The 26,691-nt window shown below is 42.7% G+C and overlaps 1 protein-coding gene across 1 annotated transcript in view; it reads left to right on the forward strand.

Annotated features, from left to right (window-relative positions):
- Positions 1–26,691, forward strand: part of LOC135421723 (calpain-5-like) — a 55,021-nt gene that overhangs the window by 26,831 nt on the left and 1,499 nt on the right. Inside the window, exons 4-12 of the mRNA XM_064670405.1 lie at positions 6,357–6,488; positions 6,954–7,162; positions 7,534–7,726; positions 11,350–11,543; positions 14,415–14,492; positions 15,667–15,862; positions 17,574–17,696; positions 19,645–19,847; positions 20,626–20,747. Coding sequence (XP_064526475.1) covers positions 6,357–6,488; positions 6,954–7,162; positions 7,534–7,726; positions 11,350–11,543; positions 14,415–14,492; positions 15,667–15,862; positions 17,574–17,696; positions 19,645–19,847; positions 20,626–20,747 — 1,450 coding nt within the window. The remainder of the gene's footprint in view (positions 1–6,356; positions 6,489–6,953; positions 7,163–7,533; positions 7,727–11,349; positions 11,544–14,414; positions 14,493–15,666; positions 15,863–17,573; positions 17,697–19,644; positions 19,848–20,625; positions 20,748–26,691) is intronic.

Here is a 26,691-nt window from a genome sequence, read left to right on the forward strand (position 1 = left end):
AGTCACCACTCGCCCCGAGCTGAATATGGGAAAAAAAAGAACACTCTAAAAATGTCTGCGATGCATTTGGTTTTGTAATGGGATTTACAGGAGAGGGAGGAGGGGGAAGAAGAATTTCTCAATCCCCAAATAGCTGGGTTTTCTTTTATATAAGACTGGGGTACACTGGCATACTGTTCCCTGTGCTTACATACAGCTCCATTTCTTTTTAAGCACTTTTTGGCATAACCTCACTCTTGGGAACAGGTGTTGCTGGACAATAGGCATAAAGTTTACAGAGGAATTACACTTCCTGAGCTCAGGGTGTACAGGCAGAAGCGTGACAGGTAAACTTGCCTTTTGTGGATTTACATGGTGTTACAGCAGTGACAACAGTCCCTTCCTGATCTCAGCAAGGGCTCTTTCAGTCAGGTCACGTCTAACCTCGGGTTTCTTTGGGTGGAGGTTTCTCTGAGAACTGTCCCCTGAGGGGTTACAGCTCTACCACAGGGCATGATTCGAATTTAACACTTTTTTTTTTTTGCTCCATAGGCAGACTTTTTTTCAGACATAACAAGGTTACAAAGGACTTTTTTCCATGCATTGGAATATCTAGCATGGTTGGGCTCAGTTATTTGGCTTCTCAGGGGTAACTACAAATGCCTTGGCACACAGCCTGGTCTGGAGAAGGTTTTTGTAACTATGCCAGCACAGCTGGGGTTTATTATAGGAAGGACAATCTTGCCTACCTCTTCAGCTACACAACCACAAGGTAAGTGCTGTCTTTGCTGCCTTCCTTTAGATGAGGTTGGTTCATAGTGAGCTGCAGCCAAAGCTGAATTTTTGCATCCATGTTCAGAAAGAATTGCCTTTCCCCTTGCTTCCCCCAACACTGACCTCACTCTCTACAGGAGCTGACTCAGGATGATATGAAGATGGGAGAAGAGAAGAAAATGGAAACAATTCTCAGCTCTGACAGAATTCAAACTGCTATAAACAATATTAAGGGAATAGTGTACTGGGTTTAAGTAGATCAGTCTGATACAATCATAGAGAGTGCCTGTCTCCATAGGTCTTGTGTGCAAGCAAAGGGGCATTATTTTTCACATTAGGGCTGGGTTCTTTGAAAGGTACTGGAGAAAATAAGCTCTAAATGCTACTGAATCCTTTGAAAATCTTGGTTGAAAGCAGCATTTGCTATTTTTTCTTCTTCCCTTTCCCTGAATCTCTGTTTTTCTGTCTGAGCAAGCTGACAGACCGTATGTAATCTGTTTAAAAATCATCTTTCCCTTTTCTCAGATCTGAGAGATCTCTCATAATGTTTTACAGTGCAGGCTCATTTAATATCTGTGAAAAAACACAGATAATTCATTAACCCTTGAAATGTTTTTCTTCCTATTTATAACCGATATTGCATAATTTTTAGTTCATAGATATTGGTAAGACATAATGTCAAGAGATGCATCTTTAGAGTTAAGTGCAACTTTCTCCTTTAGCTAAATTTCTTTAAGATTCAAAGTAGCCACAGAAACCTGAAATTAATGCTTACAGTTAATCAGTTATTTGCTGTATTTTCTGTGGTGCTTCTGCTCTCAAATAAAACCCATACTTCGTCTTTTTCTTTTTTATTCTTTTTCTTTTTTATTCTTTTTTATTCTTTTTCTTTTTTATTATTTTTCTTTTTTATTCTTTTTCTTTTTTTATTCTTTTTCTTTTTTATTCTTTTTTATTCTTTTTCTTTACATCTTTCTTTACATCTTTCTTTACATCTTTCTTTACATTTTTCTTTACATTTTTCTTTACATTTTCTTTACATTTTCTTTACATTTTCTTTACATTTTTCTTTACATTTTTCATTTTTTCTTTACATTTTTATTTTATCTTAAGTAATCATGACAGAGCAGCATAGAAACCATTTCACAGCTCCTGTGTCATGGACGTTTGTTGTCTCCCATGGTTCACAATGTTTTGCAATTTCCTTTGGGGACATACATGGTAGCAAAAAGTTAATTTGCCATTTTCCATATTTGTACTGCAGTCCAAACATTTTTGTATCTCAGTGAATTTCCTGACTGCAATTTATCAGACCTCAGCAGATGACTGTTAGTCTGATGGTATGGATTGTGTTATAAGACTGTATTTTGTCAGGTACCCTGATAGGAACCACCTTGGTTTCCTTCCAGCCTACAGTGGGACAGATCTCATAGTACAGATAGAGAGCAGTATATGTGATATAGTTTGATTTTCCTAAGACTTTGCCAGTGTCTGATACATTTCTTCAAAGTATGAACATTTGGATTAATTCAAACATCTGTAATGGTGAAATAAATGACTTGGAGCACTCTCAAACTGGCCTTGTGTCAATGGAGTCCTAGAGGAATCTCCCTTAATCTGGTACTCATTAGTATTTCCATTATTACTTGCATGAGAGGCTAGGGAGGCATGTATGGGAATACTGTAAGACACAGACTGGGGTAGGATTGCAAGCCACTTGACAGGGTCGTGAATTCAAACTGAGCTTGGGAAAATAATGTGGAATAAATAGGGTAGAATTCAGCATCACTTCATCAATGCACCCAGGTGCAGTGCTTTGGTATTAAGTGACTTCATGGCTCACTTAGGGAGATAGAATGAATAGGCAGTAAGTCCATAGAACAGGATCAGAGGGTGGATCCCAGTCCGAACACAAGTTAAATATGTGAAGTTCAAGGGAAAAAGAGAAAAATGCCTCCCCCAGCTTCAGTAAGCAAGAGCATGGAGCTCTGCTCAGCACTGCCATAGCCCCACCTGGAGCAAAGGGCCTGGATTTGGGCACCACGTGCCACCAGTGACACAAAATGTGAAGAACCAGTTATACAGACTAGAGAGAAGAGACTTGCTATAGGTTTGCAGCTTATCTGAGGAGTTGCTGTAGAAAGGAAAGGTAACTGTCCTCTCCATTCACAGAGGGCTTGTGGAGCAGCTCAGCAATGCTCGTCTCTGCTGACTAGGGGAGGAATGTGTGGGCTTTCCCTTGTGGGTTGTGTGAAATGCAGGTTAGAGAAGCTTCAGTCACAAGCAGGTCAGGGATAGCTAATCTGGGCACTTGTTGGGACTGACTAACCTGTTCACAGTCTCTTCTGCTCCTATTTCCTGTGATCCCATCTGCTGACTCCTCATCTCCAGGCTGCTCGGTGTTCTCCCAGTCTGCTCATAAACCAGTTCATTTACTTACTCTGTCACAGAGAGATGAACCATTTAAAATCATAAAAAGGGGGTTTTGGAGCCCCTGTATTTCTCACAGCATCTGTGGCTGAAGAACAGTGAACAGTCAGATATTTCAAGCCTACACAGGACAGCAAGGATGGGAGGCGACACAAATAGACTTCTGTGATAGAAAAGGAAGTCTGGTATGAAAATCAGAGTGTCAGGGTTTTCAGCAGAACCTTCAGGCCCTGCAACCTCTTACCTCACTTTCAGACTCTTTACAGCCCAATTATAGTTCTGCAGATGGTGTTTATTTTATTGTGCACACACGTAAGGGGAGAACCGGGAAGAGCTCTGCATCTTGGTGGTGAAATGCTCCCTGCAGGCATAAATAATACAACAACTGCTTTTATTATCAGTGTTGTATTAGAAATAGTGTGGCTGTTAGACATTAATGATGTCTAATAAGATCCAGCAACTGCCTTTAAACTTTTTCTTGGAAATGTGAAGATATTTCTCCTTTTTACAGCACAGATGTCACACGCTGATCCTGAGAAAAGGGATTAGGGTTAAACCACTATCTTTGCAAAGGAGGTACTTCTGGTGGAACCCAGAGTTCAAGTGTTTTGGTACTTAGGTAGCAAGAAAGAGAAGGCATCAGGTTTCCTGAAGTGCTTGAGCCACATCTCACATCAGCGTCTCTTCCATGTAATTCCTCTGATAGTAATTGGCTTGGTCCTCAACTACCCTGAATTATCACTGCTGGGAGCATTATTGGAAAAGTGATTTTTTTTTTTAATTATTAATTTTTTTTACAGGCTTGGGGCAACAAAAATGCTTTAATATCCTCACAAGGACTGCAGAATAATATATCGAAATAGCACATTTCTAATTGTGTTGGGGGAATTGTGGCTTAGATAGCTAAAAGTATTCCTTAGAATTTGCTGTATTGCATAAGTGGTGAAAATCAAAAAACCCAGAAGACAGCAAACAGCTGAAATTAGCTCCAGCTTGTGCCTGAGTGTTATTATGTGTCTCATCTGAGCCATGCAGTGACAGTCATCATAGAAGCTGTTATAATGGCTGTAATTAATGACAAAAGGAACAGAACTGATGTAATTTTCTTATGCTGTTCTTTAGTCCCAGGAGTGCGGGGCTTTTAAGCAGTTTAATAAGGTTTATCAAGCAGGATTCTAAAGAATTTGGTGAGTCTGGTGGAAACAGGGAGGTGCTGTTTCTGAGTTCTGCTGTTCCATGTTTGCTTTGGACCCCAGTAGTCAGCAAAGGCTAATCTCATCCATAAGTTTTGGCAGTTGGCACATGCTGCTCTGTTTTTTTCTCTGAGGACTGTGGGACATGTGAGACACACTTCAATTGAAAAATGACAGTTTAATGTGGTTATTTTTAGAAGGAAAAAGAGAAAGAGAAGATACTTGTAATATACAGCAGTGCCTAATTTCTTTCAAAACCAATTAAAGTTTTGGCTTCCTCTAGTGACAAAAAAGTTTGGACAATCTCAACCCTCACGGCTCCATTTATCGCTTGTTTATTATTCTGACAAAATAACATTTTGAAAGGAAAAACAAACTAGAAATTATTAATGCCGGAGCTGCCTGGAAGTGGGATACTAAACTTGAGTCTACCCCAGGTCATGTGGAATGTGTGCTACCACTGTGAAGGCCAAGTAGTCAACTGCTGTCAGCCCCTGCAACAGGCAACTGGGTTGATTTACATCAGCTGAAGTGTCAGCCTGAAGGTCCTGTTGCCATTCCACATCAGACCATCCAGGGAGACTCAATGGATCTGTCCCCGATGCTGATGAGCATGATCAATTTTCCTCATAGGCATCATTTCTTTTATTCAGATTTTTATTAAGGTCTGTTAATAAGTTTTGAAACGTCTCTAAGTGGAGACGCGTAAGAAATACTGACAGAATAACAGTGTCTTGTAATGATCAGTTACTTGTTTCCCAAAAGGCATTTAAAATTTCAACTATTACTTAATGAGAAAAGTCTCATGCCAAAAATATAATTATCTTAAAGAGAGTGGCAGCAGCTCCATGAATTCCATGCCATGAGCTGACTCCAGGTGCCATCGGCTAAACCAGCCTAGGAAAACCAGCCTCCAGCTCAGCACTGATGTGGTTCTTTACTCTGGAAAATAAGCTCAGCTGGCACTGATTTGTTACAGTCACATCAGAGGGAAGACTGAGAGGTCTTCACGTGCCTGTGGTCTGTAGCCAGGCTTTGATTTCAGTCTTGGTATTTTGGGATCATCATCTATTATCACCAAAGGCCAGTGAGAATCCATGAGGTAAGGAGCACAGCTCCTTATTCTACTGCTCATAGCAAACTGGAAAACCTGCAGTAGATCTGCAGTCTCCTGCCATTTTGAGGTGAGAGGGAGTTATTTATTCTGCATTTCTAATGCTTGGATGTAAAATCATTTCCACAGTGTTGAAGTTTAGGGTTATTATACTGTGAAAGCAGAATTTCCTACCACTGCTATCGTTTCAGCCAGTCAGGAAGAGCAGTGACTGAGAGGAGAATGTCATGAGCAATTACTGGGCTGAAACCAGCAGGTTCCATATCAGTTAAAGACAGTCAGATTACGTGTTTGCTGAAGTGCTGTGTGGGAGGTTCTCTCTGGTACTGTGAGGCCACATATGTATCCATTCAGCAAGAACACTGTCTGCAAAGATTTCTTGGTAACAAACACAATACTGCTGCAAAATACACCCGTGTGGCTTTCCTATGCTCTATGATACTGGTGCTCCTTTTAGTGCCTTGATCTGCAGATACGGAGGAGCAGGGAGACATCACAGGAAGATCCAGCTGTGCTTTCTTGGGAATCTGCATGTAGATAGAGATGGAGCCAGGAGAGCAATGGGAAAGGAGGAGTGAGTGGTTCTAATAGGAGCTGGTTGAATGAGAATTATGAGACGCAGAGAATGAAAGGTGTGTTTCACAGACAGGTATTCTCTGCCTCCTTAGGTGTTGTGTGCTTGGAGTCGTGGCAGCAACTCAGGCTGTTGCTGAAGGAGGGTTTCCAGTATGTCAGCCAAGGGCATGGCAATAAAGAAAGGGCTCCAGATGTCAGTAACACCATTTCCTGCTGCTTTTCTTGATGGAAAGGATATTGTGATCATTTCTGCAGTGGAGTGTCCAGTAATCTCTGGTTTGTTTTGTCAGGACCTCTGTGAAGACCCCCATCTGTTTGTGAATGGAATCAGCTCCCATGACTTGCACCAGGGCATCCTGGGGAACTGCTGGTTTGTGGCTGCATGTTCCTGCCTGGCTCTGAGGAAATGCCTATGGCAGCAGGTAGGTAATAGATGTGCATGATGCATGGAATAAAGCTAATAAACCTTGGCTGTTTCCTTGCCTATCAGCTAATATTTTTCCCTCTAGGACTAACAAGTAGTGAATTTTGGTAGATTCAAATCTTCCCTTTCTTTAAAAGTTCATTTCTCTTGTTATGAGACCCCCTCACTCCTCAGTCCCACTGAGTAGCAAAGAACAGATATAACAAAGCTAGAGAGTACAAGGGGTTCTTTTTATCTCTCTCTGCAGATCAATATGAATTTTATTTTCCTAAAAGATTCCTTGATGTAGGATTACATTTGGACTTTGTACCAAATTCATCCTCTTTTTTTACTGCTTCATTTATTTAGGGTCAAGTGCTCATGAAGCTGAATGCCAGCAGAGTGCATGCTCCAGGGCAGTCTGCCCTCAGAATAAACCTTAACAGAGTGCATTTGCTGAACTTTCCCTTCCATGGTTTCTCAGGTGATTCCAGACTTTAATGAACAAGAATGGGACCCTAAAAACCCAGAGAAATATGCTGGGATTTTCCGTTTCCGCTTCTGGTGCTTTGGAGAATGGACAGAGGTGGTTGTTGATGATCTGCTGCCAACAATGGATGGGAGGTTGATCTACTGCCATTCCAATGTGAAAAATGAGTTCTGGAGTGCACTGCTGGAGAAAGCTTATGCAAAGTATGAGCTGGTTCATTGTCCTTGTAATTCTCAGTGTTGTCCCTTCTATCCAGCTATTTGTTTTGTCTTTCAGTTCTACCAGACTTTCCCTAGGTTTTCAGGTTGCTGCTAGTAGAGAACCTAAGAAAGTCTGAAAACTCCTTCTTTAATCTGCATGGAGGGGTGAATCATAAAGGAGTGCAATGCAGTCAACTGCAGCAGCCCAAAGCCTTAGCGATCTTAGAAACCAGGAAATCTCTATCTGCAATCTGCTGGGGTTTTCTTGTTCTGTTTTGTTTTTGACTTGGTGAGACCCAAATATATTACCTACATTCAATTAGAGCACTTGTAACAGCCTCTTGGTATCTGAGAATGTTCTGTGTTGCCTCCAGGTTGGCTGGATCCTACGAAGCCCTCGATGGAGGTAGTGCTGCAGATGCTATTGTGGATTTCACTGGAGCAGTGGCAGAATCTATTGATTTGGTACAGGGCAAATATGGAGAGATTATTTCTGAGCAGATGAAACTGTTTGAAGACTTGATGAAAGTGCATAGAAGAGGCGGGTTGATCAGCTGCTCCATCGCGGTATGTGCAGAGCGCTGGATTTCAGGAGTTAATTTCAGTTGAAATGTTCTGGGAGAAATACTATTATTAGTGTATTAAGTATGTCCTTCATTTGTATATTTTTGAAAGCTTTATATGGAGAAATCTACCAAGTTGGCAGTGCTGCCAGCCCACTACAGCTCTGGGAGCCACTAAATACAATCACAAAACTGCAAAGCTGCTTGTGCTGCCACTTTGCTGTGGGTCTGAAATGTTGTTCTTTCTCAGTGGTCACAGTTGTGTACTGACCCGAGGTTAATCCACCTAGAATGCCCTAATTTACAGGCCAGATGGCAGCGTTCACTTTCTTTATTCCTTAGGGGAATCTGTTTAGAGAAAACAGTTCTGCTGACACCGAACTGCTGAGACTCCTTGACCTTAGTTGTGATGGTGCAGCCAGTGTAACACACTGGAGCTGAGCTGAAAGGCTGAGCTCACCTGGTTATTCGGGTAGTACTGTTTGCTAATAACCTCCCCATTAGAATTAACCAGCAAAACTTGTCTACACTGGCTCATGTGAGGCAGGTAACTCGGGTGCCTACATTAGGGGCCAGGACCCTGAGGCTCCCTTAGTAGAGAGGGGATGGCTTCTGTGGTAGCAGCTCCCAAAGTGTTTCATATACTTCACAAACCACAGGCAGCCAAGGGCCCTGCACTGCCTCTTGCTATAGGAGGGAAACCAGTGACAACTGGGCTTAACTCCTCTTCTGTCTAAGTCTGCAATGTCAGGCCATGACTGGGTAGTGCTGAAATTCTCACCTTGCCTGAAGCTCTTACCACACGTGGAGGGCTAACAAACTGCCTGAATGTTTCCTGAAAGATTGCCTTTTAAATGAGTTTTAAAGTGCAGCCTGCAGGAAAGCGATCAATCTCTAGGAGCTGCAGGGTTGGCATTTAGGTGCACTTAGCATCTTCTTCCCATGCCCCCTGCTTCCAGTTTAAGACTTTGGCTAAGGCTGATCATTTGTGGACTTAGTTAAATCACTTAAACACTTTGCTGTAATTTCCACATCTGTGAAATGAAGGTCATAGTGTAGCACTTCACATGCTAGTATTAAGTGCTTAACACTAGTTAAGTGCTACAGCAATAGTGTGGCACAAGTGCTAAATCCACGGTAAAGTGGTGGATCCCAAAGTGCTGATGCATTCAGAAATTCTCGTGAGTCTCATGGTAGTCATGGAGTTGTCTAGAAAAACAGAAAAGCAGCTGTGTTTGGAGGTGCTTGAGCACATTTGGCCGTCCCTGGCTGTGCTCTGCCCTGTGCCAGTGCCATGATACCAAAGAAGAACACATGGTACCTTCTGGGAGATTAATTTGAACAAAATCTTCAAGGTCTTTGGTTTTTGTTTTACCTTTTTCATAAGGTCTGAATTTTTGTTTGAAAGAATTCCATTCAATCTGCTCAGACCAGCCTGGCAGACCAGACTTCCTGGTGTGAATTGTTGTTGTAAAAATTGTTTCTGGAATGATAGGTTGCTCCCAAATGCTAAGGCAGTTCTGTTACTTAACGTGGATCTGGTGAGGAGATATGCTAAGTTTGTATTTTAAAAAGCAATTAATTAGGCAGTTGTAACACTTTCACTTCTTCCTGGCATTATGCATCTGTCTGTCAAATTAAACACAAATCCTTCTAATCATTGATTAGAGAGGGGCATTTCCTATGTTTATCTGCATTTGTCACTTTTTGATGTATTATACACACAATGAAGATTGCTAGGTGTAGAATATTTAATACTCAAGTGGCTTTGTTGCTGCCTTACAAGCATGTCACCATTTTCCTTGGATCACAAAATAGCCCTAAGCATCACCATTTAGAAATCTGAACAGACACTAGATATTTAAATAAATAAATAAATAAATAGATAAATAAATGCCTCTGGAAGGAGGTGGGAAAGGCAGCCCAGCAGTAAGAAAAGCCTGGGGGTAATAAAGGCAGCAGGAGAAGTTACAGACTCCCATGCTGTCAAGGACTCTATGTTTGCTTTTAGTTGTGAAAAATGCAAGTGAAAGTGTTACTCTGGAGAAAGCCCAAACCCACTGGAAATGTCAGCCAGTCTCCATGTAACACATGAGCTGATTCTTTGGGAGCTGTTGTTGGTGAAAGGCAAAGAGGGCTTGGTGAGACTCTCACAATTGCCGGACCATCTGTCAGTTCCAATTTGATATAAATTTCTCATTCTCCCCTTTTTTTTTTTTTTTTTTTTTTTTTTTATTTTATTTTTTACCTTTAGGAACTGAACATTCTTATATCAGTGCAACTCTTGCTTTAGGAGAAAGACTCTGTTTAGACCAGTTAAATTTTTAAATGGGTAAAAATGTCTGCTTAGCATAACTCTGATAAGTCCTTGTTGATATTGAAATATTTATATATTTATTATAATTATTACTGTATAATGATAAACAATAAATAATATATTTATATTTTAATATTTACATTAATACCACTAAGAATCATAACTCTTGCTCTCTTTGCCACAGCAAAGGCTTGATTGATCATTAATTAGGTTATTACAAGTTTACACATAAGGATCTGCACTGAGTCAAATCTTCCTTCCTTGCTGTCCAAGGGAGTGAGTGTCTTCAGGCCCAATGGGTTATAGTCCAATACAGAAAAGAGAATCTCTAGCTATGGCTCAGTGCAAGGATGCCCATGCTGGCTGCAGTGAGGATGTGAAGAAGCCAGAGGCAGGACCATTTGGATTGTTCCTGGCTCAGAAGAAGGGTTATAACACTGGCACAGCTTTATTTTCTCCACTGTCCTGCCTGGTCTGTGTTGCTCAGAAGCAGCATTTTGCTGGCTTTGTAAAGGGCCAGTCCTTCAAAGCAACTCCAGCATCTTTATATGATACTGCTTTTCTGGGTTTAGATTAGGAGATTTGGATGCATTAAATGAAATTGTCATATTTTTCAGAACTTGACAATTTTTATGTATTCTTAGATCAGCTTCTGGTCAGGCCTAGGTCATCCGTCAGGACAGTTTACTGCCTGATCACTGCTGGAAACTAGGCTGCTTGTGTGAAGTTCATGAGGAGCAAACCCAGCTCCTAAATAAACCTGCAGATCTGCCCGTTGCCAAGTAAGAGAGGTACAGGACAGGTTTGACAAATGGATAGAAAGATTTATTGCCTGTGACCTCTATTTTTATATATCAACAGTAGTTCTTCTGGGATATCAAACTGACTCCAACACAGAAACAACCATTGGACTCATGAGCTCAGTTCTTAGGCCCTACGGAGTGTCCAGCTGAGGATACCACTGGACAGCCTGAGCACAGTCACCAATATCCAGAAGAGTAATTTTGTAAAGATTACAAGATTTTGGAATTCTTTAACTCTTGAGGCCAGGAAGAGACAAAATGGCTGTAGCAGGCAGGATTCCCCTAAGCTCTGGGTTTCTGCCTGGTAGGAATTGTCCAGCAGTATCCTGCACAGCACCAGACCAGCGAGGCATTGTGAGCCCCGGTGCTGTTATTTTCCTGGACAGTCAAATCACTTGGGAAGGGAATGGAAAACAAGCCTTCCTTATCTTGCCCCTTGAGCTTGTAGCTCTCAAGTCCCTCAGTGATGTGAGTTCTATTTTTTAATTGTCATTCTTCGTGCTCCAGGTGTCCTCTGGCCGTGCCAGTGAGGTGGAGACAGAGATGGGGCTTGTTGTTGGCCATGCCTACTCGGTGACTGGAATTCGGAAGCTGCGCCTTGGAGAAAGGCTCGTGTTCTCTTTTAAGGCAGAAAAGCTGTTCATGATCAGGCTGAGGAATCCCTGGGGAAAAAAAGAATGGAACGGTGCTTGGAGCGACAAGTAAGTGCTGCAAATCCAGCGTCAAAGGAATGAAACTGTGCTGGGGCCACTGGACGTGAGATACATGGTTAAACACTGTTCAGACACAGCCATCCCCAGTGACAGCTGAACCTCTGTGCCATCTCCTCCCAAGCAGAGCATTCCCTGAGAAAATGAGCACATGCTGGAGGAGCTTAGGGCTTCCTGAACCTTAGTTTGCTGTATACACCATTGTTCTGGCACACTTGCCGCATGGGCTGAAAAACAGCCCACAATTAAGGAGATGAGTCAAGAACATGAGGCTTGTTCCCAGCTTCACCACTGAGTTTGTCTGTGACTCAGTTTCTCGTCTGTAATTGCCAGCTGCTGGAGGTGCCATAAGTCTTTTATTCTTAGATAATTTAAGTGATTGGTGAAAAATGCTGTAAAATTGCTACATTTGTGATTTCTTGAATTATTTTCTAATGAATTTTCATGCGGTCTTAGCAGTCCCCTCTACAAGCAACAGAAATGATCGCTGGAGGGGATATATTCCATCACAGGTGATTTGTACATGAAAAACGTGTTACAGTTCATATTAATTTCTTACATCCTATATTTTAGCTAGCAGAAATCTATTACTTTCAAAGAGATTGGTCCAGGTGAAATGCAAAGAACGCACAGAAGAGCTACTGTGTCTTTTTTTAACTTAAACCCTTGGGCTTCTCCACTGGCTTGTGTATCTTGGCACAGCTGCCACTCATGCCAGTGGAAGCACTGAGGATTCTGAGGTTGGACCATGGCTTTTGGCCTCACAGAATTAAAGTGACAATTTCCAAATGGGTTAAGAAAATGTCTGTTATAGTAAACAACCTCCCTTCTCTCCTGCCAACCACCTTCAGCTTTAGCCTCCAAGTACTTTTGGAAAGGGAATGAGGAATTGTGGCTCTGTTTGTCCAACGTAAGACATCAGGGAAGGGGCTCACACAGCCTATTGTTGGATTTCAGCACGAGTGATGCATTTTGGGTCTGTGCTCCCCTGCAGTCAGTGGAAGAGGCAGGTGCCTGCAGGGGCCAAGGCAGAGCACTAAGCTCATGCAGGCAGTGAGGTGTCTGTGCAGTGCAGTGTTCCTCTGGAAACTGGACACTAGGCTCATGCTCCAGCAGTTTCTTCTCAAAGGCTCTCTGGGGTAATCTCAGGCCTGTTTATTAAGGTGATTAAAAGACAAAGAGAATACACTGGTCTAAGTGAAGCATCCAATAATCTCCTGAGGAGGAGAACCAGATTTCATTTGAAGGGCCTTCAGGGAATGGATTCAATCTCCTATGACCTTCCAAACCAGCTGTTTAAGTGTTTAAGTATCCTAATGGAGAGTGTAATAAAGGAAATCAATAAGGTTCTGCTCTAGTTGTGCCAATTTCCCATTAATCTCTTCCTTTTTTAGTAGCTTTCAAATCAATTAATGGTTTAAAACTTCTCCTGCAAGCCTCACATTTTCTTCCTGAATATCATCTGCCTTTTCAGTACTCTAATGTTACTTTCAAAACAAGGGGCCATGAGAGATTTTTACTTCTAATTTTTTTCCAAGTGAGAACATTTAATTTATTAATCATCTTTGTTGTTCTCTGTCATGGTTTGAGATAGTCCCAAAATCCAATCCCCTAGTCTAAGCCCCCTCCCACATCTCAACCTAATGTGAGATGGGCTTTTCCAGACAAAACACACCAGACTCAAAGTGGGGGAAAGGAAATATATTACAATGACTGTACAGATAAATACCATATCACATTATACACACGATCACAACTATCTCTACCATGACATATAGTATTTACAATGGACCAGATCTCTTCTCCCCTCCAAATAAAAGTCCAGGAGGGAAAGAAGGACAGATCCCTTCCAGTCTTTATGCAGCAGCATCTTCTGAGGCAGCAGGTTCTGTCTGTCTTCTTCACATGCAGCAGCTGATTGCTGGCTTTCTGCCAGCACTCAACGAGGGAGATATCTAAGTCTCTCTCTCGACCCCATCGCCTCCAACCGAGGGGTCTTCCGTGGGCTTCGTAACCCCAGACAAGGTCGTATCACCATGTCATATCACGAAGACACAGGGGGGTCTTTGTGACGGTCTGGTATCTCTTGCAGGGCCTCTGTGCTCTGTCTCTCAGGCTGCCACCGTGGCAGCAGTGCGGGGGTGGGGGAAGCCAAGGTCAACTCCCCCCCGCATTCCATCTGGCCGTCCCGGTCCAGCTCCCGGGATGCTCTGAGCTTCTCAGCTCCTCTCTCTCTCCGGTGCTGCTGTACTCCAAGGCTCCTCTAAAATAGGAGTCCATCTACTCCTCCTTTCTCGGAGGTCTCAAAGGAGTTTGAGGGGCTGGTACAGTCTTACCCCAAACTCTGTCTCTCAGCTGCTGGCTCTCTTTCTCCTCCCTTTCCAGAAGTCTTCTCTCCGGTGCTGCATGTTGTTTCTGCTGCTCCTCCAGTTCAGGTCCTTATCTCTGGCTCTCTGGCACCATTTCTCTGGTCAGTCCCGGCTGCTGTTCTGTGCCCATGGAGAAAAGCATCTCCCGGCATAACTACAGGCACCTAGCCCAGCTTTATGCTGTTCCAGGTCCCTGCAGCCCCCCCAGCCGGGGGCTGGGAGGCCCCAGAGGGCCCAAGGGGCTTAGAGCCCCTTCCTCGTGGCTCACAACATGGCCACCCCTCCAACAACAACCAAACTACAACTCATCTCTTCCGGTCTGGTTGTTATATGTTTACATTTTTGCAGGAGCGCCCATTGGGCAGAACTTCAAAACTTCTAGGGGTTTCCACCCCTTGGGGTCTACCACTTTTCTTAGCTTCTGGGGGAAAACAAAGTCCAAACCACTACATTCTCTCTTTTTTTTTTTAATTCTTTTTTTTTTCCCTTTTAGTTCTGAGGAGTGGAAGAAAGTCAGCGATTCAGAACGCAAGAGCTTAGGGCTCATTCTGGAGAATGATGGGGAGTTCTGGTGAGTAGCAGAGATGTGAAGGGTTTGGAGACACTAGCTACAGTGAGTAATAAATCTGCCATTTAATAGCTGCAAAACAATTTTCCCAAATGAATAAGATTATCCAGTCCTGGCACAAGCTCTGTTTCTTTTAAAGTCTCAAGGGATGAGAGAGAAGAATAGAAAAAGCAGATTAAAAACTAGTAGAACAAAATTAGTAGCTCTTAGTAAATACAAGTTTCAAATGCCCTCGAATTCTATTACCTATATTTAGGACATTCACTCAATCCAGACAACACATGCTGGTTTACATGACAAAATTCCAGGTATTGAACACACAATCAAACCTGTTCACTGACTGCTGTGCCTGAGTTATCTATAAATAGAATTGCAGCCAATGAATTTTGATATTTGTTGGTGTTTTCCAGCACGGGCATAAGGAGCGTTCATTATCTACAGAATCTCTAAAATTCTATTAATTTTCACTTTGCTTAAAGACCAAATACTTAGTCCAGCAACTTCTTCAGTAGATCGTCAATACTGCATCAAGTGTGCTGGCAGTGCTCAGTATGAAAAGCCTTCTGCTGGCTTTGTCAGAACTGGTAACCTCAGAGTTTGGCTCTGGGCCATTAATAAGCCAAGGCATCATGGTAGTTCAGAGATCCCAAGCTGCTGGGGGAGGTGAATGTTTTTTAACTGCCCTACAATCCAGCCTGTTGCTTCAGCAGGCACAGGTTGCAGCAGTGAGATGGTGCTACATAAAAGCTATGTCCAGAGCACAGAGATTTGAGTTGTGCTCAAGGACACATGTCGCAATAAGGACCGTAATAATGAAGAGTGGATCATGCTTTGGTTGCAGGTGATCTCTTTTGCCTTTGCAAAATATATGTTACCAAACCCAGCTTGGTAGATACAACCTGTCCTCTAGGCTTAGGAGATGCAACAGAACAGATCCAGACCTGACCAAACACACTAAGTGATATTTCTCTAAATTAAGCTCTAAGAGTGTGTGATTGTGGCTTCACAAGTATTTCCACATGCAGAGCTTCCCACTGGATCAGTTTGTCCTCTGGACAGCTGAGCAATGCCTCCTTTTAAATTACTGGAAGATTTTGTGTGTTATTTTGGCTCTTTGCATGAGTATCACAGTTTATTTTTAAATAAGCCACTACTTTCCTGGTGTCCCATGGAACAGGATGACGTTTGAGGACTGGTGTAAGAATTTCACAGACGTGGACATCTGCCGGATTGTGAATACCTCCTACTTCAGCATCCACAAGACCTGGGAGAAGAAAATGATGCATGGGGCTTGGACAAAAAATTCAGAGCCCCTGCTAAATCGCTCTGGTGGCTGCTTTGATAACAGAGAGACCTTCCTTCAGAATCCCCAGGTGGGAACCCCTGTATTTTGTGAGGCATTGAAGTGTGTCCGCTTGAGCTGGGGCTTCTGAAGTATCCACCCATTTAGGAGTTGGCAGTGAGTACTTGGCAAAAAACCTGATTGCCAGTGTCTGTCCCCTGGGAGTGTGTTGTGCTTCAGTGATTTCTGTGAAATCTCTCAGTAGTTGAGATATTTGTTTGGGACTGATCATGTTTGGGGCTGATGAGTCAAACACACCAGGATTACTGACATCCTTCCTGGACTTCTTTTAGTTTACCAGTTGTAGAAAGGCAACAAGTCTGATTTTCCAATGACAGAGCTTCATTCATTTAACACCCTTAAACAGCCTGAGGATTTGATCCACTGTATTTAGTTAGTATTCCTTGGCATTAATCTAAGATTCTGAAAGTATCTGGTCTCTTACCCAAGCTCACCCTCTCATCAGCATTTCAGAATTTTCCTTGTCTCATCCTACCTGGTAATTTCAAGCTATTCAGTTTATCCATTCATCCATTCCAACTCTATTTCTCATCTTCCTGCCCTTCTCCATGTGGTATGTTTTCATCCCAGCACATGCAAATTCAGGCATAAAACTTCCATTACTGTCAATGAGAGCTGAGCACTTACTGTGTTAATTATTACTTTGAAAATTGACCTTTCTCTCTAGATTAATTAAAGATGTTTTTGTATCTGCTTCTCTGCACTTTCAAGGGAGGTTTCTGCCTGCACCCCCCTGTTTTCATAGCAGGATACTGGGCAGTGCAGCCTCTGCTCTTCAGATCAGGAGTGAATCTCAGACTCCCAGCTCATCCTGCCATGTAGGTGTAGATGCAGAAGCAGTTCTTCACTGCTCTGTCTTCTGTCAGTGCCTCATTCCCAGAGGTGTTCCCCTGTATGATTCTGGATGTATTCCAAGTGCTTGTCTGAGTCTCATTTGTAAGTGTTTAGCTGCCACAGAAAACAATATATACAGTTCAGTGCGTGCCTGATGCAATGGAAGTGCTTTTTATTCCATTGTTATCTCTGGGCTAGTTGATTAAAAGGCTCTTTATAGCAATGCTGGAACACAATTGTATTATCTGCCATTATGAATTACTGTGGCACACACCACCATAATCTAGAGACAATTCCTGTCCGTCCTCCCTGAGTGAAACACCTGACACTGAGGCCTTCTGTAGAGTTTACCTGTACAGAGAGGGATTGTGACACTTCCAGTCCCTTTTGATAAGGGAATTTAAGCCAAATATAAGTGTATTCCTACAGACATCTGCTGGCTTTTAGATCGTTACCCATTAAGACAGCTGAAATGTCCTCAGAAGTAAGATCACAGTTGCAGGGCTCTCATCAGACCAAGAGAGCTCTCTTGGTTCCTCTTGTACCTCCATTTGCCCTGGAATACTCTGATCAGGTAACACTGCATATGGTTCCACAGAGACATGAATTAAAATGTGCCTTTCTAGGTGTTGCAGCATATTCCCCCTTGTCCTATCACTAGGATTACATTTTCAGTGTCTTTGATACTTTTGGTTTAAAGATCCTCACTATTAGCATTACTTTTCAGCTGGGAATTGCTGGGAATACCTGTTATATGAAGAACTCTCCTCCCCTCCCCAAATACGTTTCTATTTGCCTCACTGGATGCACATATTTCCTTGGTGATGGCTTTATCCTCAGTATCCTGGGGCATTTTTAACAGCTCACTCTCTTCTCTCTTCTCTTAGTACATCTTTGATGTCAAGAAGACTGAGGACAAAGTGTTGGTCTCGTTACAACAGGAGGATCGCCGCAAATACAAGAAAGAAGGGAGAGGAGACAGCATCCCAATTGGCTTTGAAATATTCAAGGTAGGCAGCCACCTGCACTCCTGGTGCAGAGTTTGTTCAGTCCTGCTTCACCCTAGCCATGAGATCTTTGGCAGATAGAGCCACGATTCCCGTGGTGTCTGGCTCTCCACTCAACACGAGCTTTGCATGGGCACTGCACTCCGTCAGCAGAGCTGACATTAGACAGACTATTGGAACTAAATTGAACTTCGTTCAGTTCAAACTCTATTTCAACTAAAGGAACGTAAGTAATTTTTCCCTTTTGTAAAAGAATGTTAAGTGCTTTTCCTACCCCAAGCTTCCAAGAGAAAGGCAAAATAGTATTAATGTTTGAAACATGGAGGGGTGTTTTTCTCCTTCTCACCAAAGGCTTCTGCCTCCATTTCATCAGCAAATACAGCTAAGTGAATGAGGTTGAAAAGACTGCCATTTTTCTGTTGCCACTTAGAAAAAAGAATGCTTTCAAAAGCTGGAGTAGTGAGTGGGAAATCAATATATGGGAAAAGGAACCACAGGGATCCCAAAAGGTAATTTAATTGCACTGTCAGGGCAAATTGATTAAAATGAAAATACCTGAACTTGAGAAGGAAGGAAGCAAAGAAACAGCTATTTTTCTGATTTTTTTTTACTAAGGATTTGGATAAATCCTATCATCTGCTGCTACAGTTAGTGGGACTACACTATGGTTCTACTGTAAAAAAATGTCAATTTTAAACAGTCAGTTAGAGCTGCTGACATCTACATCACACCTATTCATTTGAAAATCACCTGTTAACCACAGATATTGAAAAGCGTCATTACAGAAAGTGGCATAATTTACCTTGCCTTGCTCATGCCTGTATATCTAATTTGGAAAGGCTTGGAAAAGAAAATCACGCCTTCAGAAAAGTATCTATCTTTACTTCTGTTAAATAAGTTTTCTATTTCAAAAATGTTCTAACCCACCAGGCTCATTAACAAGACTAAAGGCCTTGGGAAGAGAACTGCCAGAAAAGAATGTAGGGCTGCCTTTGCCCTCAAGAGCTGCTTAAGAAATAGGTTTATATTTTAACTGTGCTGTGGCAAATACCAGTCCCCTGGAGAGGATGTTAATAGTTAAGCACAGCTTCAGGGCTTAGAACAAAACATAAATGGTTATTTTGTGGGTGTTTTTTTTTTTTTTTTTTTTTTTTTTTTGTATTCAGAAAAGGGCAACAAAAATACAGGTGTGTGCACCTGGATTGAGAGCCTGCTGTGAAAGGCTGGAATGTTCTCTTCATCCTAGAGAAAGGAGGCAGAGGAATCTCAGCCTGTCTGAGACACCCAAAGGTCTCCAGAGAACTTGGTGGTTGTTGTCACTGGAGTCTTGGTCTGTCAGGGAGTGGTGGGGGAGAGAAGCCTCTGAAACATGAAGTCCAGCAGGTTTCTATAGCCTCAGAAACCTTCCTGGCACTTCCCCTGTGTGTGTGGGGAGACTGTTTTTTGCACAGTAATGCTGTTTTTCAGAGGTGCTGGGTTTTGTAAAGCCATTTAGGCTTTTGGGGAGTGCTTTGGGGGCACCCCTGCTACAAGTGAGGCCTTCTCGGGGGTAGTGGTGGGTGTGTGTGCAAAGGGCCTCCTTTGACGCAGGACATAAACATCACATGCCAGAGATTCACCCCTCGGGCCTCCACAAATGTAACTTCCTGGGCTATGGCCTCCTCCCCTCAGCCTTGTTTTCAATCCCCTGGCAGGAGCCTTGCACAGCTCTCTACATTAGCAACGTTTTAAGGCAAATAAAAGAGTCCAATTCCTCAGGGGCACTGGGGTGCCCATCCGGGCTGTCTCTGCCACAGCTTCAGTGGGTGAAAAAACATTTGCCAACTGATTTGCCTTTGTTGCACGTTGTGTTTTCTGGCCATGAAAGGCTGTGTGATGTGCAGGGAGAATCCTGCCTGTTAGCACTGCTATCCCTCCTTCCATTAATCCCCATCCTGCCCTGTGGCTGTAGGTGGAGGATAACAGAAGCTATCGGCTGCACAAGCTCACTGTGCAGGAGAGAGTGGCCACGTCTCCGTACATCAACACACGCACTGTCTTCTTGAGGAGGATCCTTCAGCAAGGCCGCTACGTCCTCATCCCAACCACCTACCATCCGGGCATCGCCACAGAGTTTATCCTGAGGCTCTTCACAGACGTGCCATCCAAACTCAAGTAGGCTGCACCCACTGCTACAGGAGATCTTTCCTAGCACTCACTGGCTGCACCTCCTTGGTCGCGGTTGCCTGGTTGTGCTCAAATGCCCCTGACTCACTCGTTCATATTGCTCCAGAACTAGGCCAGGGCTTGAGACGGTCAGGTCACCTCTGGGAATCTCCGGATCACTGGGGTTTGTACATGGTCAGGACATTTTTAGTTAGGGACCTCATGGACAATTCAGTTTGGGTCTTTTGAATTTTTAGTTTGGCTTTTGCGGTGGCCTCAGTTGCAGGTCAGAACGCCGAGCACTGGTGTTCATGTTTACAGCTGATATTGTTTGTTTCTGGGACCATCTCCTTTGAAACCAGTGGTCGCTGTGAGGGTAAAACCAGTGTTTCATGAAACCAGGCCCACTGAATTTTTTTCTTGCTATGATACTGTCTTCAAATATTTAAAGGGTTTTTTTCACCCCATTTGCTGCCACATCTTATAGAAACTTCAGAGAAATGAAGTAAGGAGAATGTGTAAATAGAACCCCCATGCAGTCAAATGCACACTGCTGACATTTGTGCTACACAATAAAATCAAGCTGTGCAAAGATAACGTGAATTTGCTTTACTTTGGTTTTCTCTATTTTTATTTCTTACATCTGTCATTTCTCCACCACAGAATTCCAAAATGGCAGATGAGGAAAAAGTATGAATCTCATATTCTAAAAATGCTGAATTTCCACAACACTTGATTGTTTACTTGATGTTCTTCTGCTTCAGTTGCTTTCCCCACTATTTTTCAGGGAGCTGAAGGCAGATAAGCCTAAAATGACATGTTGGAGTCTTCTTTGTGGCTACCCACGCAGAGTCACCCAAATCAAAGTTCACTCTGCAGAGGGTTTACAGAAGCAACACAGATCGGGCGGTAAGTGGAAAATGAACCTGGAAGAGTGGAAGGGGCTTTCCAGTCCTCTAAAGATGATTTGATACATAAGCAGTCAGAAATTATCCAAACAACTGAGGATTTATGGGATTTTTTTTCATCATGTTGTAAAATCTGCTCCAGAGGAGAGATAAGATGAATATGGGGATGCAAAACAGCAAGTGTTATGTCCTGGCACCCACTGAGTGATGACTGAATGTACTTTTCACTGGGAAAGCCACTTTCTGTCAAGTGCGGTGGTCTCTGTGGGAAGAGATGCAGAAAATGGACTCAGTTCATATTTCTTGGTAATTTTCTTGAAAAACAAGAGCCACAAACACCTCAACCAAGCAAGATGAGGTTTGGCTCCCTGTTCTCAGCCAGGCAGGGTGGATGGGTGAAATCAAAGGGGCAGCAGAGCAGTGCATTGGAAAGAGTCAGCATGTTCCTGCCCTGTGGTGGACATTTTCATTTTTAAGAATGGATTTTTTTTTGCTTTTAAAATCCCTTAAACATTTTTCTCTAATGTTCCCTTCAGTAAAACAACCAAAGCCAATTTTCCACCCTTGGCATTGCACAGTCTTTAGCACAATTACAGAGCTGACAAGATCCAATTGGAACCAATTGCCTGTAGATGCCAAAGACCAGGCTTCAGCTCAGAGCGTTGTGAGATTTGGTGCATCATGACACAGACCCTCAGGAATATACACACAATGCGTAATAGATATTTTAACCACACCATAGTCAAATACCTTTAGGACCCAGTACTATCACACACGGTCAGGTTGAACTGAAACATATTCTTCCACTTTGGTTTCAACAACCAGTGTTGGACTGATGATTACCCTGACAGAACTGAAAAGGTGTGGAAAGAACAGTCTGTTGGAAATAGACCCAGAGGTTTCCTGTTGAAACCTAAGCAAAATTTCTGCTTGATTATTCTATCTGCTGAAAAAGTGAATAATTGGATCAAGTGATACTGTTTGGGAATTAGTATTCAATCCATCAAATGGCTGAAGAAATATCAGTCTATCATTGTAAATTTTCTCTGAAGTGTTTCCATTTCCCTGTGTGAAACACTGTGCCAGTTTTAAATCTGTCAGAAACATACAGGGATGTGAACACAAAACCTAGATGAATCTTGTTGTTTGACATTGAATAAAACTTCACCAAAAAAAGTTAAAATACTTTCTTTTTGTATCGACATAAAGCTTTCAAGTAAAAGCCTTTGCCTCTTTTCAGCCTGAAATTCCAAATCTCGTCCATTCAGAGGGCTCTGAAAGAGAGCTGAGTTACTTCACTTCAGTGGCTTCCCCATTATCTTGAATTCTGCTGTGAAATCCCTGTTTGACTCTTTCTTTATTAGCCTTTTTTTCTCTGTAAGTGTCTCCAACTCATGAAGTGCTCACAAAACACCTTTATAGATTGTCTTGGAGAATGACACATCTTGTAGCAACTTCAGAGAAATGAAGTAGGGAGAATGTGTAAATAGAACCCCCATGCAGTCAAATGCACACTGGTGGCATTTGTGCTAGACAATAAAAGCAAGCTGTGCAAAGATCAGGGTAATGTCCATACCTGGCACACTGCCTTCTAAGGGCACCTTGCTGGGAAACTTGGCAAAGCTTCTGATTGATACTAAAGTCCATTTTTGGTAGCAGAAAAAGCTGGGTATGGTAATGTTTCTCACTTTGTTTGTTTAATAGATTAAAAGATTGGATATAGAAATTTCTTGAAACATACTGATTGTAAACTTAGACTAGAAATTAATGTATCCAGGGACAGGAAATATCCCACATTCCAAGACTGCTTCCTAGTATTGCCACAGAAGAATGCAACTCCTGGTCATCCCTAATCTCCTCTCTGACTTCTTTGGATCCAAATCTAGACCCTCTTCCATGCTTACTTTAAGAAGGAACAGCAGCCAGGAATTTGGAGAAGTCACATGGGTAGTTACTATAATACTGGCCTTACCTGCTGGTCTTGGAGCATTTCCTGATGGGAACTAGATTTAAAAATCAGCAGCAGCCCCCTGTCTAGCTAGCACTGTGAGATGAGGGAAGAGAGCACACAGCACTTGCCACTGGGAGTGACAAGGAGAGGTTTGCTTTCAGATTAGGCCCAGTCAATATGTTTATTCAAGCAGAAAACAGGTAGATGAAGTGGCTGTGTTTGCCTGCTGCTAAGAGGACCTCACACAAAGGTTACTCATTTTCTGGTACAAAGGTTGTTGGCAGCTTGTTTCTAAGAGAGCTGCTGTGTCCAATTAGTCCCACTGCATTTCACCAGGGCTTCCTGACTCCTGCGCCTTCTGATAGGCAGCATCTCAGCTCTCCAGCTGCCTCTTTCCTTGTGCTCAGTCTCTGTCACCTGTCAGCCGTGTTCTGCCTTGGCGAGCCACCTGCCTGGTTTTTCACTGTCATCCCTTAGCATAGAGAGAAGACAAACCCTGATGATAAAGGAGAGATAAAGGAGAGCTTCATTCTGGAGCTTCTGAGAACTGAGACTGGCATTCCATCTGAATAGGGCAAAGTGCCCTGAAAACTTCAGGACACTAAATATTGGGGTATGCAGATGCAGAAAGAGCAGCCTGAACAGAGAATCAAGGATTTGAGACTTGAGTGCACTGTTCTTCACATAAGCCCATCACTGTCATCTAAGAGTTGTGCCTAGCACAAATTTCTAAATAGCTACATAAACAAAGCTGGAAGAGAATGAGAATTGCACAGCCAGTGCTGGTTCATAAGCTGTTTGTCATCAGAGCCCTCTTGCTGGCCAGAGGAAGGTTATTTAATCTTTTATTTTAAATGTATATTGGAAAACTCCTCCTTGGTGCTGTCATTGATCCATTGCCCTGTCCAGAAAACATAATGGATGGTTTGCTGTTGTAAAGAATAGTGGATGGATCTAACTGCCCCGACTCAATCCTTAATGCACACAGGCTGCTCCTCGTGGAGGCACCTCTCCAAGTTAGCTTGTTCTGAAGTGGATCTCGCTGTTTATGAGCCAAACATAGTGGCAGATCTGCAGGATGATAAGGAAATTCTGGGTGCTCGGAGGTTTTCTGTCTCATTTCCAAGCCTGACTTAAAAATTGCTGTCGCTACTGTCTGTCACACCTTTTTCCCAAGAGTTTCTCTTCGAGAAACCTTTTGCATTTTAAGTCTCCTTGCTGAAATTCTGTGTTGAATTTTCATGTTTAATTGTCTTTCACTACTTCTGTTCCAAACTGAGTGTTGTGATCCTCAGACAGGCCTGTGACTGACCTGATAAGCAGAGAATATGGTACCTTTTGTTGAAGCTGCCTTTGGAGCAGCCTGAGAAGTAGAAGGAAGGAGAAGCTAAGACTCACCTGCAAGAGGCAAAACAACCCAGGGCAGTGCTTGTGTCTCAGCACTGTGTCTACTCTGTTTGTTCGATGCCCTTTCCAGTGACTGTGTCAGAGCTCTCCGTGTACCAGTAAGAGCAATTCAGCTGGAGAGGAGTGGGAATGCCTCTGGAAACTTTTTCTCAAGAATGTTTTCTAGAAAGCTTTTTGTTTTGGTACAGTGCAGAAGAATGTGGATGTTAGATCCTCACTGCAATTCTCAAGAACTCAAGTAGCCTTAGACTACTGATCATGGATTTCTTTAAGCTTTAGAGATGTCATTGTTGTTCAGGTGTTTCTGGCTTTTACAAATTCCAGCTTTTTCCTTTGCACTTTTCTTTTGTACTACTTCCCAAAGCAGCAGTATGGCCAGGACTGAGGTGAGAGAGCTGTTACACACAATGTAGTGTTCAGGGCATAGCCATATGTGTGCCTGAAAACTGAACCCAGCCCTCCTTCCACTGCCAGGGCAGTTGCCAGAGTAGCAGCTCCAGTTGTTTTCATTCCCAGCTCATGACCAACACTAGGATGTTGCTTTTCCATGTGAGCAACCCTTTCTGCTGTAAATAAATCAACCATAGCAGAGAACATCCCTTGTCTCATCCCCCCTATGCCTCTCTTCCATTTCTTCCTTTTGTTCTGGAACTGGAGTCAGTAATCCTAATATAACTGACCATTCAGCTCTGTCATCATGGGGTCATGCTGTGCAGGAACCTTTTGTGTTCCTCTTCTACCTCCCTCCATTTCTTGAGCTCTTGCTGAGAATTTGAATGTTTTTTCAAATAATATCTTTTCCTTTCACTTACCTGCTCTCTCATCCATTCAGCAGATACACCGGTTACCTCTTTATGCTCTGTGTCCTTTCCCCAACCCTCCTTATGCCCTTTATCTCTTAATTACTCTTAATGGTCAGATGTTGCTCTGCTCTTTGCCCTCAGACAAAGCAGTTGACACCATTGGGGTGACATGCAAGACCCAATTTTATTCAGACCCATTTTCCCAACTGCTTAGCAAAGAGGGCAGCTTTTCCATCCCTGATCCCACTGCGTGGTGCCACCCCATGCCCCAGAGCTAAATTCACACGTTCAGTGACACAGAAAGTACTTGCCTATCAGAGAAGCCAATACTCTGTCACCTGCTACAGAACTGTGAGGTGTTGTCAGCATAATGGGCCTGGGGCAGGTCTGGCCAGGTGTGACCACAGTGCAGCATACGGAAAAATCTGTGTCTTGTACAGGGAAGTGACTCCCTCTGGTTTGGATGCAGCTGCTTTGTGGTTTGTTTGTGTGAGGTGTTGGTATTTGTTCTTGTAAATGAGTGATGTGTTTGAGGAAAATCATCCTGGGTATGGATTGTTAAAAAACTAAAGCTGCCTTAGTGCTGTCACTCCAGCGGTGGCATTTGCAAGTAGACAGTGACAAAATGTGTGTAAGAAATGTGTAAGAAACTATTGTGAGCCTGACTTACTCTTACACACACTCAGTGGTTTTATTTAAAATCTGCATATAAGAAGTAGCAACGTATGTAAAAACGGGCATGCTGTCGTTAACAACAGGAATGGACAGGAGATAGTTGTGTTGAAATACAAAAAATGGTATTGCCTGTGTCTAATTAGAAGTTAACTAAAGAGTGGAATGGCCCATTCTATTTGAGGATAAAGATAGGCATTTCCAAATTGGTTCTTGCTCTTTATTGGAAGGGAAAGAAAATATCAACATTAATAATAAATAAAAATGCTCAGTGTAAAAACAACAAAGCATTTCTAGAAGGTTAAATAATCTCAGTAGGTCAGGTGTGATTCAAGTGTAATTTAAAATATTAACTAGACCTATCATAGTTGTGGTAACATAAACTTTAGAATTACATCAATCCAAATGACAGAACTGAATAGATTGTCTCGGGTTTATGGGAATGAAATGACAAACTGGGGAGGATTTGCTTTGACGGTTTTCCACAGAAAACTTTCTTGAAACCAGTGCACTTGTAGAAAATGTGTTTGTATTTTGACAACATTTTGCTTTATCGAAGAGAAACTGCTTCTTGAAAACTACCTCCTAACACTAACACTCATATCTGAGTACAAGAGACAGCACTTTCTTTCTAGCTTGGCAGTCTAAGGGTGGCCACTGACGTGTGCATTCAGGGACCTAAAAGCATTTCTGTGCAGTTCCTGTCCTTGCCCTACACAGGAATTGTGGAAGATGAACAGATTTTACCTTTCATTTTAGCCAAGGCATCCAGAACTTCATATCAGATGTCATGTGCACAGATGCATTTTGGCTGTCACATCTTAGAGCAGTGTCGGGAAGCTCAGAGACCCACTTTGAAAACTTCCTGTTAGATGAGCCAGGAGGATGCACAGCAAGGGAATGTGGGAAGATCATGATCCCTGTCTAGGAGTGAGCTGGTTTCACAGCAAATGGGGCCTGGTTTCCAGCTGTGAGCACCCAGTTGCTGCTAGAATGAAAGAGTTGGAGTTGTTCATTCTGGAGAAGAGAAGGCTCCAGGGAGACCTTAGAGCCCCTTCCAGTACTCAAAGGGACTCCAAGAGAGTTGGAGAGGGACTTTGGACAACAGTTTA

The sequence above is a fragment of the Pseudopipra pipra genome, chromosome 13 (genome assembly GCF_036250125.1).
Source record: "Pseudopipra pipra isolate bDixPip1 chromosome 13, bDixPip1.hap1, whole genome shotgun sequence".
Classification (NCBI taxonomy): domain Eukaryota; kingdom Metazoa; phylum Chordata; class Aves; order Passeriformes; family Pipridae; genus Pseudopipra; species Pseudopipra pipra.